The sequence below is a fragment of the Nothobranchius furzeri genome, chromosome 6 (genome assembly GCF_043380555.1).
Source record: "Nothobranchius furzeri strain GRZ-AD chromosome 6, NfurGRZ-RIMD1, whole genome shotgun sequence".
NCBI classification, from domain to species: domain Eukaryota; kingdom Metazoa; phylum Chordata; class Actinopteri; order Cyprinodontiformes; family Nothobranchiidae; genus Nothobranchius; species Nothobranchius furzeri.
This window is the reverse complement of record NC_091746.1, coordinates 60,708,353-60,728,764: the sequence shown is the minus strand read 5'-3', so window position 1 is coordinate 60,728,764 and position 20,412 is coordinate 60,708,353. Positions and strand designations below refer to the sequence as shown.

The following is a 20,412-nucleotide window of genomic DNA, read 5'->3' as shown; positions in this document are numbered from 1 at the left end:
GAGAAGTAGGACAAACATACTTATCTGTAAACGGCTGGCTAGTCTATTAAAAATAAGCTGTATGCACACAGGTGCTCACATGGTGCTCTCATAAGTGTGGACTTGGGCATTTTCAACACATGTCTTAAGGCTATGGTTGGCACTAAATGCACTGTGATTTAATATCGTGTGATTGTTCAGTAAAACAATGTTGATTTTATATTTCCTCATTAGGTTGACGCAGTGATAGCTTGCTCTTGTTGTATTGTTGTGTGTCCCTTTTTTGTTTGTGTTTCTCTTTCTGCAGGTCTGGAAGCAGACTCTTGTTCATCATTGATTGTTTATTTTGTGACAACAAAAGGCTCTGGCCTGCACACGCTGTCAATAGCAGGATATTTTCCGTGTTTGATCATTTTTTAATGGTGACGAAGAAATCTGAAGGCTGTCAGTCATTTTGACAGATTGTAATTAACATCCCTGTCTCATGCAAGTGTGCAGATGTAAACACCACACACAGAGAACATTGTGGAGGTGACAAACCAACCATGAAAAGATTCCCATCTGAGCGTTATAGCATTATTATATTAGCACACTGGGGCAGCATTCTCAATTGTATTGTTTACCGGGGCACTCTAAAGTGAATAAATGAAAATATACTGATGTTGAATGTTTATTTCAAAAATGAAAGTGATGAAAAAAAAGCTGTTCATGACCAAATTTTTAACCCTGCGGTCAGAATGATGGAACAAAAAATTTTCAGCATGACCTCTGAGACATAGATTAAGCTGCTGCAAATGAAAGTATGTGTTTGTCTACTAAAAGTTATAGATTTGGCATAATGTCTGTTTGTAGATTAGTAGTTCATTTAATGAAGCTTTAAAAAATCGTAATGTTTTTAATAAACATTTTGGGAATTATGATATTATGAAGGAGAAGGAGGAGGATTTGAAGGAGATGAACCTGTGTTGGTAAAGATAAAAGACTTCCTTAGTAGAAAGCACTGTTTTTTTTCCTTAAAAGAATGGGACATTTGCGCCCTGTGCTGGCCTAAAAACAGCAGTAAGGAATAAAGAGAAGGTGGGAAAATGCTGCCCTCCGGTGGCTGTTTGCTGTAAGTGCACCTATTTCATTTTAGCCATTTAGAATAATCATTTCAGCCTCCTTGTCTTAATGAAGCTTTAAAAAATCGTAATGTTTTTAATAAACATTTTGGGAATTATGATATTATGAAGGAGAAGGAGGAGGATTTGAAGGAGATGAACCTGTGTTGGTAAAGATAAAAGACTTCCTTAGTAGAAAGCACTGTTTTTTTTTTCCTTAAAAGAATGGGACATTTGCGCCATGTGCTGGCCTAAAAACAGCAGTAAGGAATAAAGAGAAGGTGGGAAAATGCTGCCCTCCAGTGGCTGTTTGCTGTAAGTGCACCTATTTCATTTTAGCCATTTAGAATAGATCATTTCAGCCTCCTTGTCTTAAAAGATGCGAGTAGCGGTTTGAGAGCCAAAAAAGGTGGTTCTTTTTACTGAGCCATGCTGTTAGAACACCACTATAGCAGACAAAAGCATAACAGCAAAGGGCAGCTTACCACACATTATCATAATTCCCACATAAGTTAGAAAGCTACACAATATGACGTGGATTGTTTTAAATTGCTTTCATTATCACAGTAAAACCTGGATTTATTGTGAACTCCTTTTTCTGCCATTTATTCAGATTTTGTCGTCTCTAAGAGCAGGAGGCAGGATATGAAGCAGATGAAAAGGAAATAGAGGGAGAGACAGAAGGCTGCTGGCAGAAGGCCCAGATAAACAAACCCCTAGGCCACAGAAGGACCTGTTTTTGTAATGATACAAATGAATGTTGGTTATTTTGCTACATGTAAGCAGGAATAAGCTATGGCTGATTAAATATATCCCAGCTTTTATTTCACGTTTTCATAAACACGTCTGGGTTTAAAATTTGTTAAAACCTCATCATTAGATCTACAAGGCAACCCTTTTAGAGTTTTTCTCACTGAGCTTCATGCTCAACAAGTAAATTCACTATTTCGTTTCAGTTTGACGTATAAAAACCAAAACCTTCCAGTTTCTTACTGACAAGAAAGCAAACAGCTTGTTTTATTTCTTATCGTTACAAAATTATACCAAAAACAATTTTACTATTATACTATATTATATTGTATTTTTTATATTGTTGTATTAATATTGAATTTTCGTTCACGCTTACCTTTCCAGATTGTTTTATGAAACATTCTGAAGGCAACACGCAACTCCAGACGTGCATTTCTGACATTCTCCACTAGATGACAGTATGATGACATAATATCTTACATGTGGAATATAATTTAAACTAGAATTCACAATAATCGGGAGGAAATCTGGCTCTTTGAATGCAGTTTCTACCTCTAAAAACAAATATTTGTACAAAGTTTGAGACAATAACAGGATATGGACTCACTCACCAACCTGTTAAAAACAAAACACAGAACTTTAATCTTTTCCAAGAACACAAAGCAAACATCACATCTCGTCTTTGGTTTTATATGTTTTCTACAGACATTTATGATCCATTTGTTTACCTACAGATCCCAGCTCCCTGAAATATTTCAAGATGTCAAAATGTTTTGATATTTCTGTTTTACGGGAATCACAAAAGAAACGGTTCAGCCGGATTGGGTGAGCCTGTTTCCATCAGCTGTGAGCCAAAAGAAATAACAGATAAGGTACCAGCAGATTGGAACAGAGTCTAATGGATAATCAGAACTTATACGGAACAATGGACATGCCAAATGTAAGTCATAAAAAACACCTTTATTACTAGACAGTGTGAACTTGGACAGTGTTTCATTCTTCAGAGATAAAACCTTTAAGAAAAACCAGATGTTTGACTCCCCAATGTTTGTTCAAGTGTGAGACAGACTGAGCGAGTTTAAGGATAAGGCGAGTTGGAATTCGTGTGGAGCTCTGAGTTTTATTGAACTCTCCAGTGTTGCTAAAACAAGCACTGATGTGCCCGTTTTACCTTCATATAGAGCTGTAGAAGCAGTAACCCTCTGGGGTCAGCCCACGGTCATAGTTCATCAGGATGAACCTTCTCACCATTCTTCCTTAATGAGTCCTCTGTTGGAACTCTGAATGCTACATAAGGGCATGTCCTGGTGTTCAGGCAGACCAGCTTCTTCAGGGTGGCAGAGTTTACAATATCGAAGCCGACTTTGCCTCCAAAGGTGCTGGGCTTCCAGTAATCTGGAGAACATATGGGATTACCCAAGAGGCCTTTAAGAGAAAATGGGGCACCCATTTCCACCATGCTTTCTCCAAATATGGCCCCTGGCCGCGTTTTCTCTAAAAGTAGTCCGGGGTAAAATTCAAGGGCGCCAATGTCACCGTAGAGCTCTTCGAGTGTGTTGGCTATTTCCTCGTTATCTGCAAAACATTGACAATACAAGTGCATTAAGAATTATCCGTAAATTTTTTGCAGGATATTTTCCACTTTAGGTACATGGCAGATCAGTTATAAATCATGATGTTATTACCTAAGCTAGATCTTTCCTAAACAGCCTCTGTTCTGAGAAATAGAGTTTGCATTCAATACCCGTGTTTCTACTTTAGGAGTTCTGGGAGGGGGGAAGGTAACTGGGAAAACACAATGGCTTCTTCCTGTCAGTTGTGTCTCCTTACTTTCAAGACTTTGCTTGACGTCAGCATATCGCGACACATCGGCATTGTCACTGATCAGTAGCATGGACGTAATTTTGGGGGGGGACAGGGGGGACATGTCCCCCCCACTTTTACCAAAATCAAGTTTTGACCCCTGCACTTTTTACCATCCATAAACAATATTACGCTATATTAAATTGACACTGGTTGAGCTCTAAGACCAAGCGGAAAACAGCCGCTTGTGTTGAAACCTGTTTCCCATTAGAGCATACTGTAAAGACCCCTCCCCCCCCGTGTCCCCCCCACTTCTCAAGTGAAAATTACGTCCATGATCAGTAGCCTGGCCTGCCAGACTCCTCCTCTGTTTAATTCTGCACAGAGAAAGAGTCTAGTAACTCACATGCTGAGAGGCACATGAGGGGCGGGACAAGGCAGCTCAAAAATGACCAATCAGAAAAAAGACTGAAATGCAGACTGCACCACGCGACGCTGTAGTTTTTTAGCTGTAGTAATAAAAGGCGTCTGGCAACGGTGCAAACATCTTTTATTTTATTTTTTTAGAAGAAAGTCTTTTAGCACTTCTACTTGTTGTGATTTTAAAAACATTCAAGTCATTTAGAACAGAGGAAAGAGCCGCAGCGAACTCCGCCGCTGTCTTAGTTGTTTATGAGAAAATGAACTTCGCTGTGTGTGACGTCCGCGACGCTGTCGTTTTTTAGCTGTAGTTAAAAATGGCGTCGGGTGACAGCGCAAACACCTGTCTTTAGATGAAAGGCTTTTAGTGCTTCTACTTGTTGTTTTAAAGACGTGTCCAAGTCATTTAGAACAAAGGAAAGAGCAGCAGCGAACTCCGCTTCAGTCTCCATGTTCGACAAACTCGGCGTTATGGTGTGTGGCGTACGCTACTCAGCGCTGATTGGCTCGGTTAGAATTCTCAGGGGGTGGGGTTATTTGGATAGGAGAGTTCCCAGACTCTGTCTCTGTGCAGAATTAAACAGAGGATGAGTCTGGCAGGCCAGGCTAACTGATCAGCACAAAATGGACATTAACAACATTCCAAATCTTATTCTGCGCTTCAATCGAATAGATTTGGGGGACCATGAGGGTAGCTGTGTGATGTAAAACCAGAAAAGCACCATTTTTTTACGGGCTCTGTACAGGATCACAAAATGTTCTGAATTATGGCTCTGTGGCGGGACTTTTGCAACACTTTTGCCATTTCTGTCTATTTTAAATCAGTGTGAACAGCTTATTTTCTTTTCCTTCTATTCAGCTTCACCAGCAACTCTTCCAATTTAAAAAAATGCTGCTTGTTTGGTAAATCGAGAGCTCTTGATTTACCGGTCGACTTACATTCCAACCCTCACCTATGATCACAAGCTTTGGGTAGAGACCGAAAAAACAATATCGTGGAAACAAGCGGCCGAAATGAGTTTTCTCTGCAGGGTGACTGGGCTCTCCCTTAGAGATAGGGTGAGAAGCTCGGTCATCCAGGAGGGATTTGGAGTAGATTCGCTGCTCCTCCACATCGAGACTGGTGAGGTTTTCTAGGCACGTCCAACTGGGAGGAGACCTAAAGGAAGACCCAGGACACGCCAGAGGAACTTTGGCCAGGGAACGCCTTGGATTCCCCTGGAGGAGCTGGTCCAAGTAGCTGGGGAGAGGGAAGTCTGGGCCTCTCTGCTTAGGCTGCAGCCCCCACGACCCGACCCCGGATAAACGTCAGATACTGAATGGATGAACCGTTGTTGCAGCCAGCAGCAGCAAAATGTAGCACTTCCAGAGTGTTTGGAGTAAAACCAGAGTGGAATTTATAGTCCAGAATAACCATGTAATGAGAAAAATAACTTGTGCTATCGTTTATAAATACAATTAGCATGAACTGCTTTGACATTTTAGAAACTGGAGTTGATCCCAAGTTAAACCTTTACTTCCTGCTGAGATTTCCTCACCATTTTAGTTTTAGTGGAATATTTTTAAATGTGCTGCATTAAATATTTTAATGAGAATGAAATGTGGTTTATTTTTTCACCAAATCATTTTCCCAATGGAGTGCTTAGCCGCAACGTAACTTCTCTCCTTCATTTGTTTTAATGTGTTTTTCCTATGAGTGCACAGACAGAAGGCTTTTCCAGAAACAGCTTCTCCATGCTGACGGAAAATTCTGCATGCTTGGAAGTTGCGCACCCAGGCAGCAACAGCTAACATCTGCAGGCAGTCCCACATGTTTTCTCAGATGTTTAATTAAATCTTCTAAAGATAAACGTAATCTGGCTTTTTGACTCTCACAGGTTTTATTCAGTTTCACAAATTGTCACAAGTGTGGTACAAATAAAACATTTTGAAACCATTTACTGTTGCTTTAAATCGTTAAGCAGAGGAAAACTGTTTTACTCTCAGATCCAAGGTCCATTGTTCCCACAGATGCAGAAAAACATCTGTAAAGTCATTTATGCACATCTGTACTTCCATGTATGTGTGGGCTAAAGACACACACACACACACACACACACACACACAGACACAGACACACACACACACACACACACACACACACACACACACACACACACACACACACACACACACACACACACACACACACACACACAAACCCATGTGTCTTACCAGCAAACTCTCTAAACGACGTGTAGGGCTCAAGGTTGAAACGTTTCCTGTACTCGTTGAAAGGCTGGATCCGAAGCTCGCGTGACTCCTTTATCGTTCCTGCAGCTACTTTGGTCACTAGAAAGTTGATGTTGTGGCCTCCACCAATCTGCAAAGCAATAATAATAATTATTATTTTTAAAAAGCAGACATTTACTTATATAAATGTATAAATAGGAAAATGCATCTTCTCATTCTTGCACTCTTATCTGACAAGTGAGGTTTCCCTCTAACTTAGGAAGGTTTGATATCTGCTTCTTTTTTTTCTCATGTTCTGTCTGGCTGTGAAGCAAACAGAATTAATGTCTGAATGCTGGTAACAAGCCTTACAGATTTACTCTCAGGTGGAGCATCAAAGCATCTGCTTTTAATGCCACGCCTGATACTTAAAACTTTATTGTTATTGTTTTTTGAATGCGTTGTAATTTCGACCGGACAGAGGTGAAAGAGAAAAGGGGGGGGGGGGGGGTCACGAAAGTAAACAATCAATGATGAGAGTCTGCTTCTAGACCTGCAGAAAAGGGACAACCAACAATACAACAGGAGCAAGCTATCACTGTGTCAACTTGATGAAGAAATATAAAATCAGCATTGTTTTACTGAACAATCACGCGTTAATAAATCACAGTGCATTTAGTGCCCACCATAGCCTTAAGACATGTGTTGAACATGCCCACGTCTATACTTACGAGAGCACCATGTGAGCACCTGTGTGTGTACACATGCTTGTATATGTAAGGTTGCTCTATAGGAGAGTCTAATAGTGAGTGTGAGGGGCCACAGATCTGCCCCCAAAGATGTGTAGGAGATGGAAGGAGCTCCAAGTCCCAGAGATCCAGGAGCTGCCCCAGAGCACAGGGACCCCAAGGAGGCCGCAACCAGAAAAGCCCTAGCCCCCCTCGAGAGGCGCAGAGGATCGCCCCGGGGGGCCACAACCAGCAGAGTGATAATGTGAGCAGAGTCCCGGGAGATATCAGTGGCAAGCCCACGGGCCCGCCCGCAGCCTCCCACCCCCCAGCCAGCCGAGCCTGGGACCCAGCGACCCGGGACCCAGGGGCGACCACCCTCGCTGGGGACCCAGCAGAGCCCAGGGACCCAGATCCCACCAGGCATCCACCGGGACTGATCAGGCAGATGCCAAAAATCTTAAACCCCCTGTAGCGTCATGAATGTCCTGTTTTTGACATGATCTGTTGCGTCTGCTCAAGCAGAGACATAAAGTCACTGACAGGCAAATCTACATGAGATATTGGCCAAGGTCTTTCATGCACTCTGCTCATCTGAACTGCCTCACCTCTGTTACAGCTCAAGACGAAGACAGAGAACTCTTTTGATAAATACATAATCAAACAACGTTTGTTATTGCCAATAATAATCTGAGCCCTATGATCCATCAATCTGTGAAATGACAATGTTATTACTTGATATTATAATCCTGTGATCAGTAGTATTTTACAAGTAATTATGATCCTGGACATTTGCATTAGACACTAATGACACGTAATGCTAAAGTCACACGACACATTTCCTTTTGTCTGACCCAATCAGAACCTTCGTTTCTGAAGCAAGGCATGGTTTTCTGTGGTGTTTGTATAAACCCTCTTTTGCATGTCAAATTCTGATTTGCCAGTAAACCAAAATATGACAATTATAAAAACTATTCCACGCCACCTTTTCTTTAGTTCAAGCATTCTGGAGAAGTTTCGGACGGGCCATCCGGACTTCCTCTTCAGCCAAATGAACCTCGACAAGTTGGATAAAATCTGTTGCAAGTTATATCTGACCGCAACGGTTCCTTCAGAATAAAAGCTGAACCTCACGACCCCTTCAGGGTCTCGCTGACGCCAATGATAACCTGTCGTGACCTGGAAGCATTTCAAGACTAGTTTGGTCGGCACCGCTGCTTTTCTACCAGCTTCGGTTCCAAGGAGGGTCCAAGAGGACCTCGACATTCTGGATCTAATCGGAGGCTTCCCCTGGGTACGTAGACCGATAGATGGTGTCTCATGTGTGTTATAAATCTCCTACTAAAGTTTAGAGTGAAACATTCACTCCCACTCAGAACTAAATGCTTCTCCGGATCCGCTGGTTCTGATAATAACATTCCACACACACACATCATCATTCATCACGTCTCACTCCACCTTAGTCCATCAGTACACAGAGTGTTAAACTTAGTCTTGTTTAAATTGTGTAGAAATAAATTTCTTAACTATTATAAGCCTGACTCTCTTTCTTTCCTCTGAGTTAATACGAAGTGTCGCTTAATCCCTGCAATAAAAAGTTCTGATCTTCTGGTTAAAATATTCAAAGATCCATCAGATTGATATTTCATATTTCTATGGAATCTCACATTTTATGGTTCATAAGATGTAAACAACTCATCCTGTACACCCCTGACCCGGGAGCCACGGACATTCAGGCAGACCAAGGCACCACACTCCACACCAGGTGTGGCAGGGGGAGGGGAGACGAAGATGTATAGCATCAAAAGAAGTCCCAGGAGAAGGGAAGAGTCAAACGCCCCACCTAACATATACAGTCATACACAGACACAGTCACACACTCCCTCCCTCATGCTCACACATACACATACAACCAAAGACTTACAAAAATGCACGCCGGACACCCACTCATGCTCTCCATACACACCCTATTCACTCTGGTCCCGGTACTGCTGCACATTGGGTACAACCATCACCGGTAACCAGAGTTTGACCCTTTCTGCTGGGGTGCTGATGAGCAGGCTCCCCCGCCCAACGCTGAGCAAAGCAACCCACCACCCCAGACCCAAACCAGACGGCCAGATCTCCCTCCTAGCCTCCAGCCCCAGGAAGCCAAGTGACAACAGGTGTGCTAAGACCCCTAGTCTTCCTCCGCCTGCTCCAATATAGTGTTAGTGTGTGTTGATGAAGTGTATTCCATGGCTGTGGTGAGCGGGCAGTGCAGGCATCGTCTGGCCTGCGCCAGCTGATGCCACCACACTACCCCACTTGCACCCACAGCCCTCTGCTATCTGCTGATATCTGCCTTTTTTTACAGACAACTAAACCGATACCATCCAACTCTTAATATCTGATACTGATATAAATCCACAATAAAATAGGCAGAGCTTTTCCCTCATAAAAATCACATCATACATTCTTAAACTTTAAACATTATCTGTGCAAAATATACTTTAAGTTAGATCAATTATGCCAAACAAGCAACAATATCCTAAAAACTATACTTTGGATTCATCATATTTTGATATTTTGAGTGAGAGGACAAGTAGCTGACGGGTTTGATGTATAATATGTGTATAGGAAGCCTAGTCTCCTCCCTTTCCAGTCGGCTCACGAGTCTCCGGAAGAACGAAAAAAAGGAACGCAAGTCAACGGGGCTAAAAGAGCTATTTTCTAATCCGCTTTGCCTCTCGCCCTGTATCACACATATGTTGTATTTCAAATGAAATAAAAAGTAATGATGCGTTTCGACCATGCCTGTAACGTACTTAGAGATTTATCATATAAATTTTTAATTCCTATGAGATATGGCATGTCACTAATACAACGTCACCACAGAATCTCCTCTGCCCCAGCGTAGCTGCTACTTAGCCAGATTTATGGTGGTTCTTTCCTCCTGGAAAAAGGATTCAAAGTTTGCTAAACTCACAACAATTTTTTCTCTGCTTTTGTCCATGTTTGGTTCAATGACGTCCCTCTGGTGATGCACATTTGTCTTCCTGGACGTACTTTCACACAAAACCTAAAATAACTTTTTGCTCCCGTTTGAAAATATGCGCTTTCTTGGCATCGGAATGTGTCTTTAAAATTCATGGACGTCGTGTGAAATCCATGGCACATCACAAACGGGATTGGAAAATAGTGTTTTTAGCCCCGTTGGCTTACATTCATTTTCTCATTTTTCCGGGGACCTATGGTCCGGAAGTAGATGAGTGTGACTTAGTCTCCCTGTATGGAATGGTAAAAGTTGTGTTGTTAAAAAAGTAAAAACCAATACCAACATTTTCTATTATTACATTTTGATTTCAATATCAGCCAATTATAATAAAAAAAACATCGGCATCGACCGATGTTAGTCATTTTTCAACATATTGGTATCGGTTCGATAAATAAAACCGGGTCGATATTAACAATCCATATTTTTTCCATCTTGTCTCCATTTGTTTGCCTGTTTCAGAGGGTGAGGGGGGTGATGTGTATTTGTTAAGTCATGTGAACAGCGAATGTAATCATGTCAGAACCGTAAATGTGTGTGGTGTGTGTACATATTAACATAAATTCAGCTTAATTAAATTTCATCCTATACAAAATCTGCTGATTTTAGAAGCATTAATGTCAGTATCTTGGTATTGGAAAATATCGGTTATCGGCCATAACAGTGATATTAATATCAGATATCGGTATCGGCCCCAAATTTTCATATCGGTGCATCATTAAATAAAAAACAACATCCCTAAATAAAATAGAAAATGTTTTTATTATTATGACTATTTTTTTTGTCACCCTTAAAGGATCTGCAAGACTGTGCTGCGGACTGTTTGATGCTGGCAGACTTGTGCAAAACCAGTTATCACACTCTTCTCCTTTTGCAACAAAGTACCAGGTTGGGTTCCATCCAATGTAGATCATAAAAGGTCCGAAACACATTTCGTCTAAGCCAGCATGAAGAATGTTAGTGAAGAAAAACTAGGCTTTGCAAAATAATCAATCACAGTTTCTATGTAACTATCGTTAAACAGAAGCCCTGAAAGTCAATAATATTCATCAGTCTGACTGAATTCACCATTTCTTCTGACTTGATCAGTTAAAAACAGGTAAAAGAAGTCTGTAAAAACTCATCTTTAGAAAAGTCTTGTTCTGCATTTGATTAAAGGACAGTTCCACAGAATTTTTTCATATTTAATTGTCTTTAGTTAAAAACTACAATAAAAAAATCTTCAAACCAGAACTAAATAATTTACATTAGATCCAGATGTGTTAAAACACTGTTTGATGCACATCAAGCCTTAATTCTTTAATTCAAAATAGGAGAAAGGGAGATTTTAGTTCCTTTTGGGGAGTTAGGACCATATTTCCAGAGGCGCTGCATGCCAACAGGCAAGGCAGGCAGTTGCTTGAGGCCCCCAGGCTGCAAGGGGTCATCAAAGGGCTGACAAGCTTTGAAGTCTGAACCACAATAGTAGTGAGATAGTGAAAGCTGTCTTTCGGCATAATCGTTGACCACTTCACAACCCATGATGGGGCCCACTCCCTTTTGATTGCTAAGCCAGTTCAAAGAAACGTCAAGGAAAAACAAACCCGGACTGAATCAGCTGTTTCTGTTTTGATTTACTGGACTTTCCCTTATTTTCCATAAACTCCAAGTTTGGTTTGTTACCTGGCCAGCAGGCTGGCGGGAGAAGGCCTCCACCAGCTTCTCCACGCCGTAGTGTGTGAGAATGGACGTGTTGAAGAGGAACTGCTTGTAAGACAGCTCGTCTCCGTTTATGTGGAAGGTGTCGGGCATCAGAGAGTGCCAGTGGTAGAGCTGGCTGAACTCCAGTGCAATGCGGTTCCCATACTGGAAGTGAGAGTGAAACAGCAAGGTTGGGTCGAACTTCAGCTGCAGCAGGTAGCCGCTCAGGTGCTGCACATACTCCTCAATCACGATTCGTATGGTCTCCCCTACGAGGGACACAAAGGGGACAGACTAGAAATAAATTCACCAACCTGACGCAGACTCAAAATCTTATGTCATAGTTTATTTATTACATATCTGAAAAATCAAGCTGCATGTTGGTGCAGTTGGCATCACTGTTGCCTCACAGCAAGAAGGTTACAGGTTTGAATGCCAGCTGGGGCCTAGAATGGGTTTCTCCAGGTGCAACATGCATGTTTTGGTTTTTGGAGATTTTAACATTCTTCCTAGGTGTGAGTGAGTGTGTGATTTGTTGTTTGTTTCTGTGTGTCCCTGTGATGGACTAGACCTCTGTCCATGGCCCCGCCCCTAATCACTGTGACTGCTGGAGACAAACACCAATTCACTGCAACCCCACATTCATGGCTTGTGGTATAGAGAGGGAGTGTGTGAGTGGTATGCCACAACTTTCACAAACTTGTCTTGTGTTTTTTGTGTGCTTTTTAAGATGTCACCAGGTTGTCCTACACAAGATGTCCAATGGAGTCTAATTTTCCCGTTTTTTATCCCACTTTTGTAGAATATTTAGGTGTTTGGCAGATGTTGTGAAAGTGGATCAAAAAGTAAACAATAGCCGTCCACCTACCCATCTATCTATCTATCTATCTATCTATCTATCTATCTATCTATCTATCTATCTATCTATCTATCTATCTATCTATCTATCTATCTATCTATCTATCTACATATCTATCTATCTATCTACCTACATATCTATCTATCTATCTATCTATCTATCTATCTATCTATCTATCTATCTATCTATCTATCTATCTATCTATCTATCTATCTATCTATCTATCTATCTATCTATCTATCTATCTATCTATCTATCTATCTATCTATCTATCTATCTATCTATCTATCTATCTATCTATCTTTCTTTCTTTTGAACAGGTTTTCAAAGTGAATGATGAGAGCCGAGTCCTTGTAGAGAGCCGTTTATCTTAAACAAACCTCCCCAGAAGTCGGTCAAGCGCACCCGCTCAAACCCCACCTACCGCTGTGATGGACGTAGGAGGAATGCTGACCAACCCCGCGCACCCTCACGGACTCCGCAGTAACACGTTGCTCTTAATACCCCCCCCCTCCCCCCCCCCCCCCCCGCTCTCTTGGCTTCACTTCGTTCAAAGGAGCCAGTCTTTTGAACAGCTCTTTGAGGTAAACAACCAACTAATGAACGGCTCCCATAAAAGAGCCATAAATCCCATCACTACTATCCATCCATCCCTCCCTCCCTCCCTCCCTCCATCCATCCATCCATCCACATTCACTCATCTATCCCTCCATCCATCCAGACATCCTCACTCATCTATCTCTCCATCCATCCATCCCTCCATCCATCCACATTCACTCATCTATCCCTCCATCCATCCAGACATCCTCACTCATCTATCCCTCCATCCATCCATCCATCCATCCATCTATCCCTCCATCCATCTATCCCTCCATCCCTCCCTCCCTCCGTCCATCCATCCATCTATCCCTCCCTCCCTCCCTCCCTCCCTCCATCCATCCATCCATCCCTCCCTCCCTCCATCCATCCATCCATCCATCCATCCATCCACATTCACTCATCTATCCCTCCAAATATCCCTCCATCCATCCAGACATCCTCACTCATCTATCCCTCCATCCATCCATCCATCCATCCATCCATCCATCCCTCCATCCATCTATCCCTCCATCCCTCCCTCCCTCCCTCCCTCCCTCCATCCATCCGTCCATCCCTCCGTCCATCCATCCATCCATCCATCCATCCATCTATCCCTCCATCCCTCCCTCCCTCCATCCATCCATCCATCTATCCCTCCCTCCCTCCATCCATCCATCCATCCATCTATCCCTCCATCCATCTATCCCTCCCTCCCTCCCTCCCTCCATCCATCCATCCATCCATCCATCCATCCATCCATCCAAATTCACTCATCTATCCATCCATCTATCCCTACTTCCATCATCCAACCGTCTATCCATCTATTTCTCCATCCATCCATCCCTCCATATTCACTCATCCATCCATCCATCCATCCATCCATCCATCCATCCTTTTTTAGATCCATCTATTTTTCCTGTTGAGGCTGATCTGTGTGAAATCCTGATGGTGGAAGCACATCCTGGTCCAAACCATTACCTGCTTATAACTTTTAGGTTCAAACACAAAGTTGGCAATGTCTAACTCTCATTTTGCAAACAGGAAGCCATCATTAATTTCAACATTAAGCACAAATCTTGAAAGATGCATGTAAGCAAAATGTGGACGACACAACGTTTTACGATGCCATAAAACATTATGCTTCCTAATCTCATTTCTGTATTTTTGAACTCTCCAGCTCACCGATGATGATGAGGCGAGTGGTCTGGAAAAGCTGCTCGTCGTCCCAGGTGGGGTGTTCTGATTTCAGGATTTCACAGACCCGGTTGTGCTCCCTGAGCCACAGCGTAGCATACATTCCCAATCCTGGAAGGAGTCCGAACACCTCCTGACCAATGGCCATCTGGTTCTGGACAGGGACGTCTGGAGGGTAGCTCATCCTGACGGGTGCATCAACCACAGAGGGGGGGTACATCTCTCCATCAATAACCTGGTGAGAAAATAAAGAACTGGGTCAGCATTAGTAAAGCTTCAGTTCTTTTTATTTCAAAGTCATGTTAAACAAATCTATGTTTTCAGATTTATTTGGAATTAAAACAAACTGACATTAACACACAAGTCAACCCCAGATTTATTTTCCTGTTCAGCTCCTACTGGCTTTAATCTGTTCACCTGATATTTCAGTTTTCCATCTTTCAAAAGCCTCAGATCTAGTTGACGTTCCAGGTTGTCTCCATAAATGTGACCTGCATCCACCTGCACAAGCCATGAGACACAAAAGTCACACAAACACTTCAATAACTTATGCAGAACTACTGGTTCAATTTTCTTTTAATGGTTCCAATTTTTAATGATTTTTTTAATTCCTTCACACAAAAACGAGTTTAAAATGTTTTTTTTCCAGACAAAATTCAGAGCCATGTTAGGATGTATAGCATATTTTTCATTCACACAGACTGACCCCATGTCCAAGGGCCTTCGTGAAACCCAGTCCCATTCGATTGTAGGTTTTGAAGAACTGATGGGTAAAGTGCTGAGCAAAGAAGGCAAACATGAGGTTGGATCCCTGTGGGTCGGGTCTGAATGTCCGTCTTTTCAGGAGCCTCTCAACCAGCACATCAGGGTCAGGCAGCCCATTAATCCCTAGAGAGAATTAGAAAGACAACTTCAGTACTACACAGCAGATTTTGTCCACCAAGCTATTGCATGGGGTTGCATGGGGCCTCCAGGCCACAAGGGGGCCCCAGAGGGTCATTACTATTTGAAGCCAGAACCGCAACAGTAGTGATAGTGAAAAGCCATCGAGAGCACTGTTGACCGTCTCACACTCCCCGACGGGGCCCAGTTCCTAAGCCTGAGCCTTTCTGCTTGGGGCCCCATGACAACCTTGCAGCCTCGCTGAGTGAGTGTAATAAAAAAAACACAACTGATCCAACACAACAACACCGTTCTTCACAACTCTCTTTTATATATGATAAAATACAAAGGCTCAGCTGAAACAACTGTGAACAAAGAACCTGATCTGATTGGAAACAATGATGGAAACCAGTGAGAAACATTAACCGAGGAGTCTTTTTATAATCTAATCTTTTTGTTAGATCAGGAGTGTCCAAACTTTTTAAAACAAGGGCAAAAATCATCAAGATTTTGAGCACCACAAAATGAGTTTTTTTAATTGAAAAATAAAATAATAATTACTAAATAAAATAAATAAATAATAATAATAGAATATATATATATATATATATATATATATATGTACACAAAATTCCTCTTGTAGGAATAAATGCTTTGTACGTCATTCTTGGGGGGATAAAATACACTGGTGCACCATTCCTCTGACTTTAAAAGTTGCCCACATCACAGCTGAGCTTCAGATGGCAGGGTTTGGAGTCCTATTTCCTGATGTATGGACATCTCACCCTGGACTGGATAACAGCCATGCAACTCTATCAGCAACTAGCAAAGTTTTTTTATTTCCACATAAAACACAAGCCTGGAGGAGCTTCTGCCGTGTGGTGAAGTTGCTAGTGCTAGCGGTTAGCTCAAACTAACAGAGACCTCTGCTGATTCCCGGATGTTTAAAAAAACAACCTTTCCTGTTGTGAGTCAAGATGGGTGGGTCCATGAATGTTTATTCACAGTGTGACATAGATCTGTGAAGATTTTCAAATGCTAGATTTGTCTGTTTTCTATCAGAAGCTAACACAGGAGATAGGTGTAGGAGACTATTTTCATGTTCAGCCTGTATGAACTCAGAGTGATTGATTATAATCAGAAAAAAACATTAAAAAAAAGGTTTTTTGGTCGACCACACCTTTAAGACATCAGGTGATGGCTGGAATGCAGATGGATCTGTAAGTAGAGAGTTTTCCCCTTCAGCTAATCTACTTCTCTGACACGATAGACAACACCCTTTTACTGATAGTAAATCTCCTTTGCTTAAGGCAAAGACTCACTCCCAACCCAGCATCACTCACAGTGGCGGTTCTACATCGAATTACTCCCCGGGCGAGGCCCCCTTTGAGCGCCCCCCCCCAACCCCCCCCCACCACCACCACCACCACCACACCACCCCACCTGCATGAACACACGCATGTTTTCTACAAACAGGCATGTTTTATTAGAACGACTATTGAACATTCATTTTTCTAAGTTGCACATATTTACATTAATTACTATGAAGTTGTCAGAATGTAAAGCACTATACATTATATACTGTATCAAAATATATAGAATCAAATATACAAAAACAAACAATAACTAAATATTAAGAATATATGAACATAATAGATAATAAATATTCTAAATAGCAAAAATGTTTCACACGTAACAAACTAAAGGTAATCACTACAGCATTGCACTTAGAATAGAAAACACAAACTAAAATGAAAACCTAACCTTGATGCAAAGTCATCAATAATGTCATCACATGAAATCTGCTCCCCTACTGAGTGATTGGTACTAATCAGAGCCAGGTTAGTGAGCCGCCCCTGAAACATAGGTGACCTCAGGTATGACTTGATCAAGTTTTGAAAAGCTCCTCTCAGCTTGAGCCACAGTGACTGACAGAGCAGTCCAAAAGTTGGGGTAGATCTCCAATAGATCTTTATCATGATCCATAATATTTTAGAATTGCCTCTGAAATTGTAATTTAAACTGACATAAAAAACTGTAGACTACCAAAAATGCCAACTTTTACAGAACAAATCATGTAAAAAATAATCAGTGCAGCCATCTGCAATAAATAAACAGGATAGTTAGTGGTGACTGGGGAGTTTTCTTCTGCTTGAAGAGTTGTTTTATTTATTATTATGTGAACATGATCAACATGTGTTTGTTGTTGTTCAGGCAGGCCACAAGCTGCAGTGAGCATTTAACAAATCCTAGTTTGAATCAGTAAAAAACGATTCAAGGACTTTTTTCAAACCATTTGAATATTCGTTTAAATATTTCAGCCCTATTAGCTCTGTTAGCAATTAGTTGACCGCATTTAACCGTTAAAATCCCAGTTAACTGGTTCAAAAAATTGAAAACATGCATCATGAGAGCTACATACCTTTATCTTTCTGCTCTTTTTTCTTTTTTTCCCCTGAATGGGGCACCTGGTGGTTTTAGCCTTTTTATGTTCATCTCTTCTGTTTGTCTCCTGACTCAGTAAGTTTCCTTTAGTCAGGACTAATCAATTTGACCTTGATGGGGGGTGACCACAAAATCGTTTTGTTTTTCCTTTTTTTATTCGGCCATTTCACACAATTCAGAGAAACCTGAAAGAATTATAGGCCTGTGTTTATGATATTATGAATGAAATATGGAAGAACGTTAAGATGTGATTGACTTTAGCAATGCTAATACAGTTGATTCAGCCCCTGCACGCTCATTCATTTGGGAAAGACGCAGAGGTGAATTCCCCCGCCGCACCCCTCCCCTTCCTGTTCTTCATAGACACACGGTGCACGTGAACGTTCTCAGTCAGCAGGAGCGCCTGCAACTGCAGGGGGCGCCAACTTGCTGTTTCCAATCCAGACACTGTCATATGACAGATAATAGAAAACCTCGGTGCGGCGCAGATTTCCTTTTTTTTTTTTTACTCCGCGCTTGTGCGCCCCTTTTGTGTCATGAAAAAATGCCGCCCCGGGCAACTGCCCTGTCTGCCCGTGCCTAAAACCGCTACTGATCACTCAATAGATGAAATTACTACAATGACAACCTGTAACTTCCAAAACTGGAATGTATGAGTCTAAGATGAAAGGAGGAAAAATGCGGCTCTGTCGTGGTTTGATGATGAAATGGTAACCAGATCTTCGAGACCAGCAAAGACAAACTTCATACTAACAAACAACCATTCAGACACCGTCTTCAGACACAACTAAACTGATTTTACAAAATCAGTTTTTAACAGCATGGTTGTATTGAAAAAACAAACAAACAAATAAACAATTCCACAAGAATAAACAATCAATGATGAACAAGAGTCTGCTTCTAGACCTGCAGAAAGAGAAAAACAAACATAAAAAGGGACACAACTATACAACAAGAGCACGCTATCACTGTGTCAACCTGATGAGGAAATATAAAATCAACATTGTTTTACTGAACAATCACAAGATAATAAATCACATTGCATTTAGTGCCCACCACAGCCTTAAGACATGTTGAAAATGCCCAAGTCTATACTTATGAGAGCACAGCTAGCAAATTTTGTGCTGCTTTTGATCCACCCTGTTCTTCTGAAAATGACCCAGATTCCTTAACTTCTCAGTTTAACGAGCACTGCCTCTCCATTCTGGACAACATCTGTCCTGTCAGAACCAGATCACTTCCTGCAGTGAACCCTACTCCCTGCTTTAATGACAGCCTTCGCAGTCTAAAGCGCCAATGCAGAAAAATTGAGCGCTTGTGGAAGAAAACCAGTCTCCATGTCCATCTGCTGCACCTTCTTCTGACATCCTTTAACTCTGCAGTCAGAGATGCAAGGGTTGCCTATTTTTCCAACCTGCAGTCCCAGAGCAAAGAGAACCCCAAGGTGCTATTTAACACCATCAGCAGTATTGTCTCTCTGGCCTCTCCTACAGCCTCCATCCACTCTGTTGCAGACTGTGAAAACTTTCTGTCTTCCTCTGTGGACAAAGTCAATACGGTCAGATCTAGCATCTTTCCTTAAGCCTTATCTCTGCATCTCCCAACTCCAACCAGGCCCATCATCCTAGATAGCTTTGCTTCTGTTTCTTTGCCTGAGTTAACCAAACTAGTTAACTCTTTGAAGACCTCTGCATGCCCCCTCCACATCTTACCCTCATCTTTGTTTAAAAGTGCTTTTCAGTCAATCGGTCCCAGCATGCTCTCTATAATTAATGCTTCTCTGGTTTCTGGTCAGGTCCCTGCTAACTTTAAGAACGCTGTAATCCACCCGCTTCTTAAAAAAATCGAGTCTCGACCCCTCTCTCCATAGCAGCTTCAGACCCATCTCTAAACTTCTGTTCATCTCCAAAATCTTGGAAAATGTTTTGGCTAAACAACTCACAGCTGCTCTTGATGAACATAACATCTATGATAGCTTCCAGTCAGGTTTTTGTAGAGCTAGCTTCCAGTCAGGTTTTTGTAGAGCTCATTCTACTGAAACAGCTCTTCGTAGGGTCTCTAATGACCTTCTGACTCACAGTGATGCAGGGGACTGTTCTGTTCTGGTCCTGCTGGACCTGACTGCAGCCTTTGACATTGTTGACCATCACCTGCTACTGGAGAGGCTGGGAGACTGGGTAGGCCTATCGGGATCTGTTCTGGAGTGGTTCTCCTCTTATCTTTCCGAGCGCTCCTTTTCTGTGGCTGTCTCCAAGTTTAGGTCCTCCACTACCTCTCTTACCCATGGTGTCCCACAAGGTTCTGTGCTGGGGCTTCTGCTCTTCCTCCTCTATCTGCTTCCTCTTCAACATATCCTGAGCTCCTTCAAAGGAATCTCCTACCATCTTTATGCAGATGACATCCAACTGTACATCTCCTTTAAGCCCCATGAGATGTCTAAGCTGCAGCTGTTACACACCTGCTTAGACTATCAAAACCTGGATGGCTGGGAACTTTCTTCAGCTGAATGAAGAAAAGACTGAGATCCTCATCTGTGCCCCAGACAAGCTGGTTCCCAAAGTCAGTCTCTCTTGGTCAGCTTGCTTCTCACACCAAACCCTCTGTCAGGAATCTTGGTGTGACCTTTGACCAAGCTCTCACCCTGGATTCTCATGTCAGTTCTCTTGTTCGTTCTTCCTTCTTCCATCCCAGGAACATTGCTAAGCTGAGTCCCATTCTGTCCCGCTCTGAACTTGAGACAGTTATCCA

At 42.1% G+C, this 20,412-nt stretch overlaps 1 protein-coding gene across 1 annotated transcript in view; it reads right to left on the bottom strand.

Annotated features, from left to right (window-relative positions):
• Window positions 1-2,447: 2,447 nt before the first annotated feature.
• Window positions 2,448-20,412, bottom strand: part of LOC107374754 (prostaglandin G/H synthase 1) — a 28,429-nt gene continuing 10,464 nt past the window's right edge. Inside the window, exons 6-11 of the mRNA XM_070552386.1 lie at window positions 15,044-15,225; window positions 14,755-14,838; window positions 14,326-14,572; window positions 11,688-11,974; window positions 6,267-6,414; window positions 2,448-3,404 (exon numbers count right to left, since the gene is read on the bottom strand). Of these exons, the coding sequence (XP_070408487.1) occupies window positions 3,049-3,404; window positions 6,267-6,414; window positions 11,688-11,974; window positions 14,326-14,572; window positions 14,755-14,838; window positions 15,044-15,225 (1,304 nt within the window). The 3' untranslated portion in view covers window positions 2,448-3,048. The remainder of the gene's footprint in view (window positions 3,405-6,266; window positions 6,415-11,687; window positions 11,975-14,325; window positions 14,573-14,754; window positions 14,839-15,043; window positions 15,226-20,412) is intronic.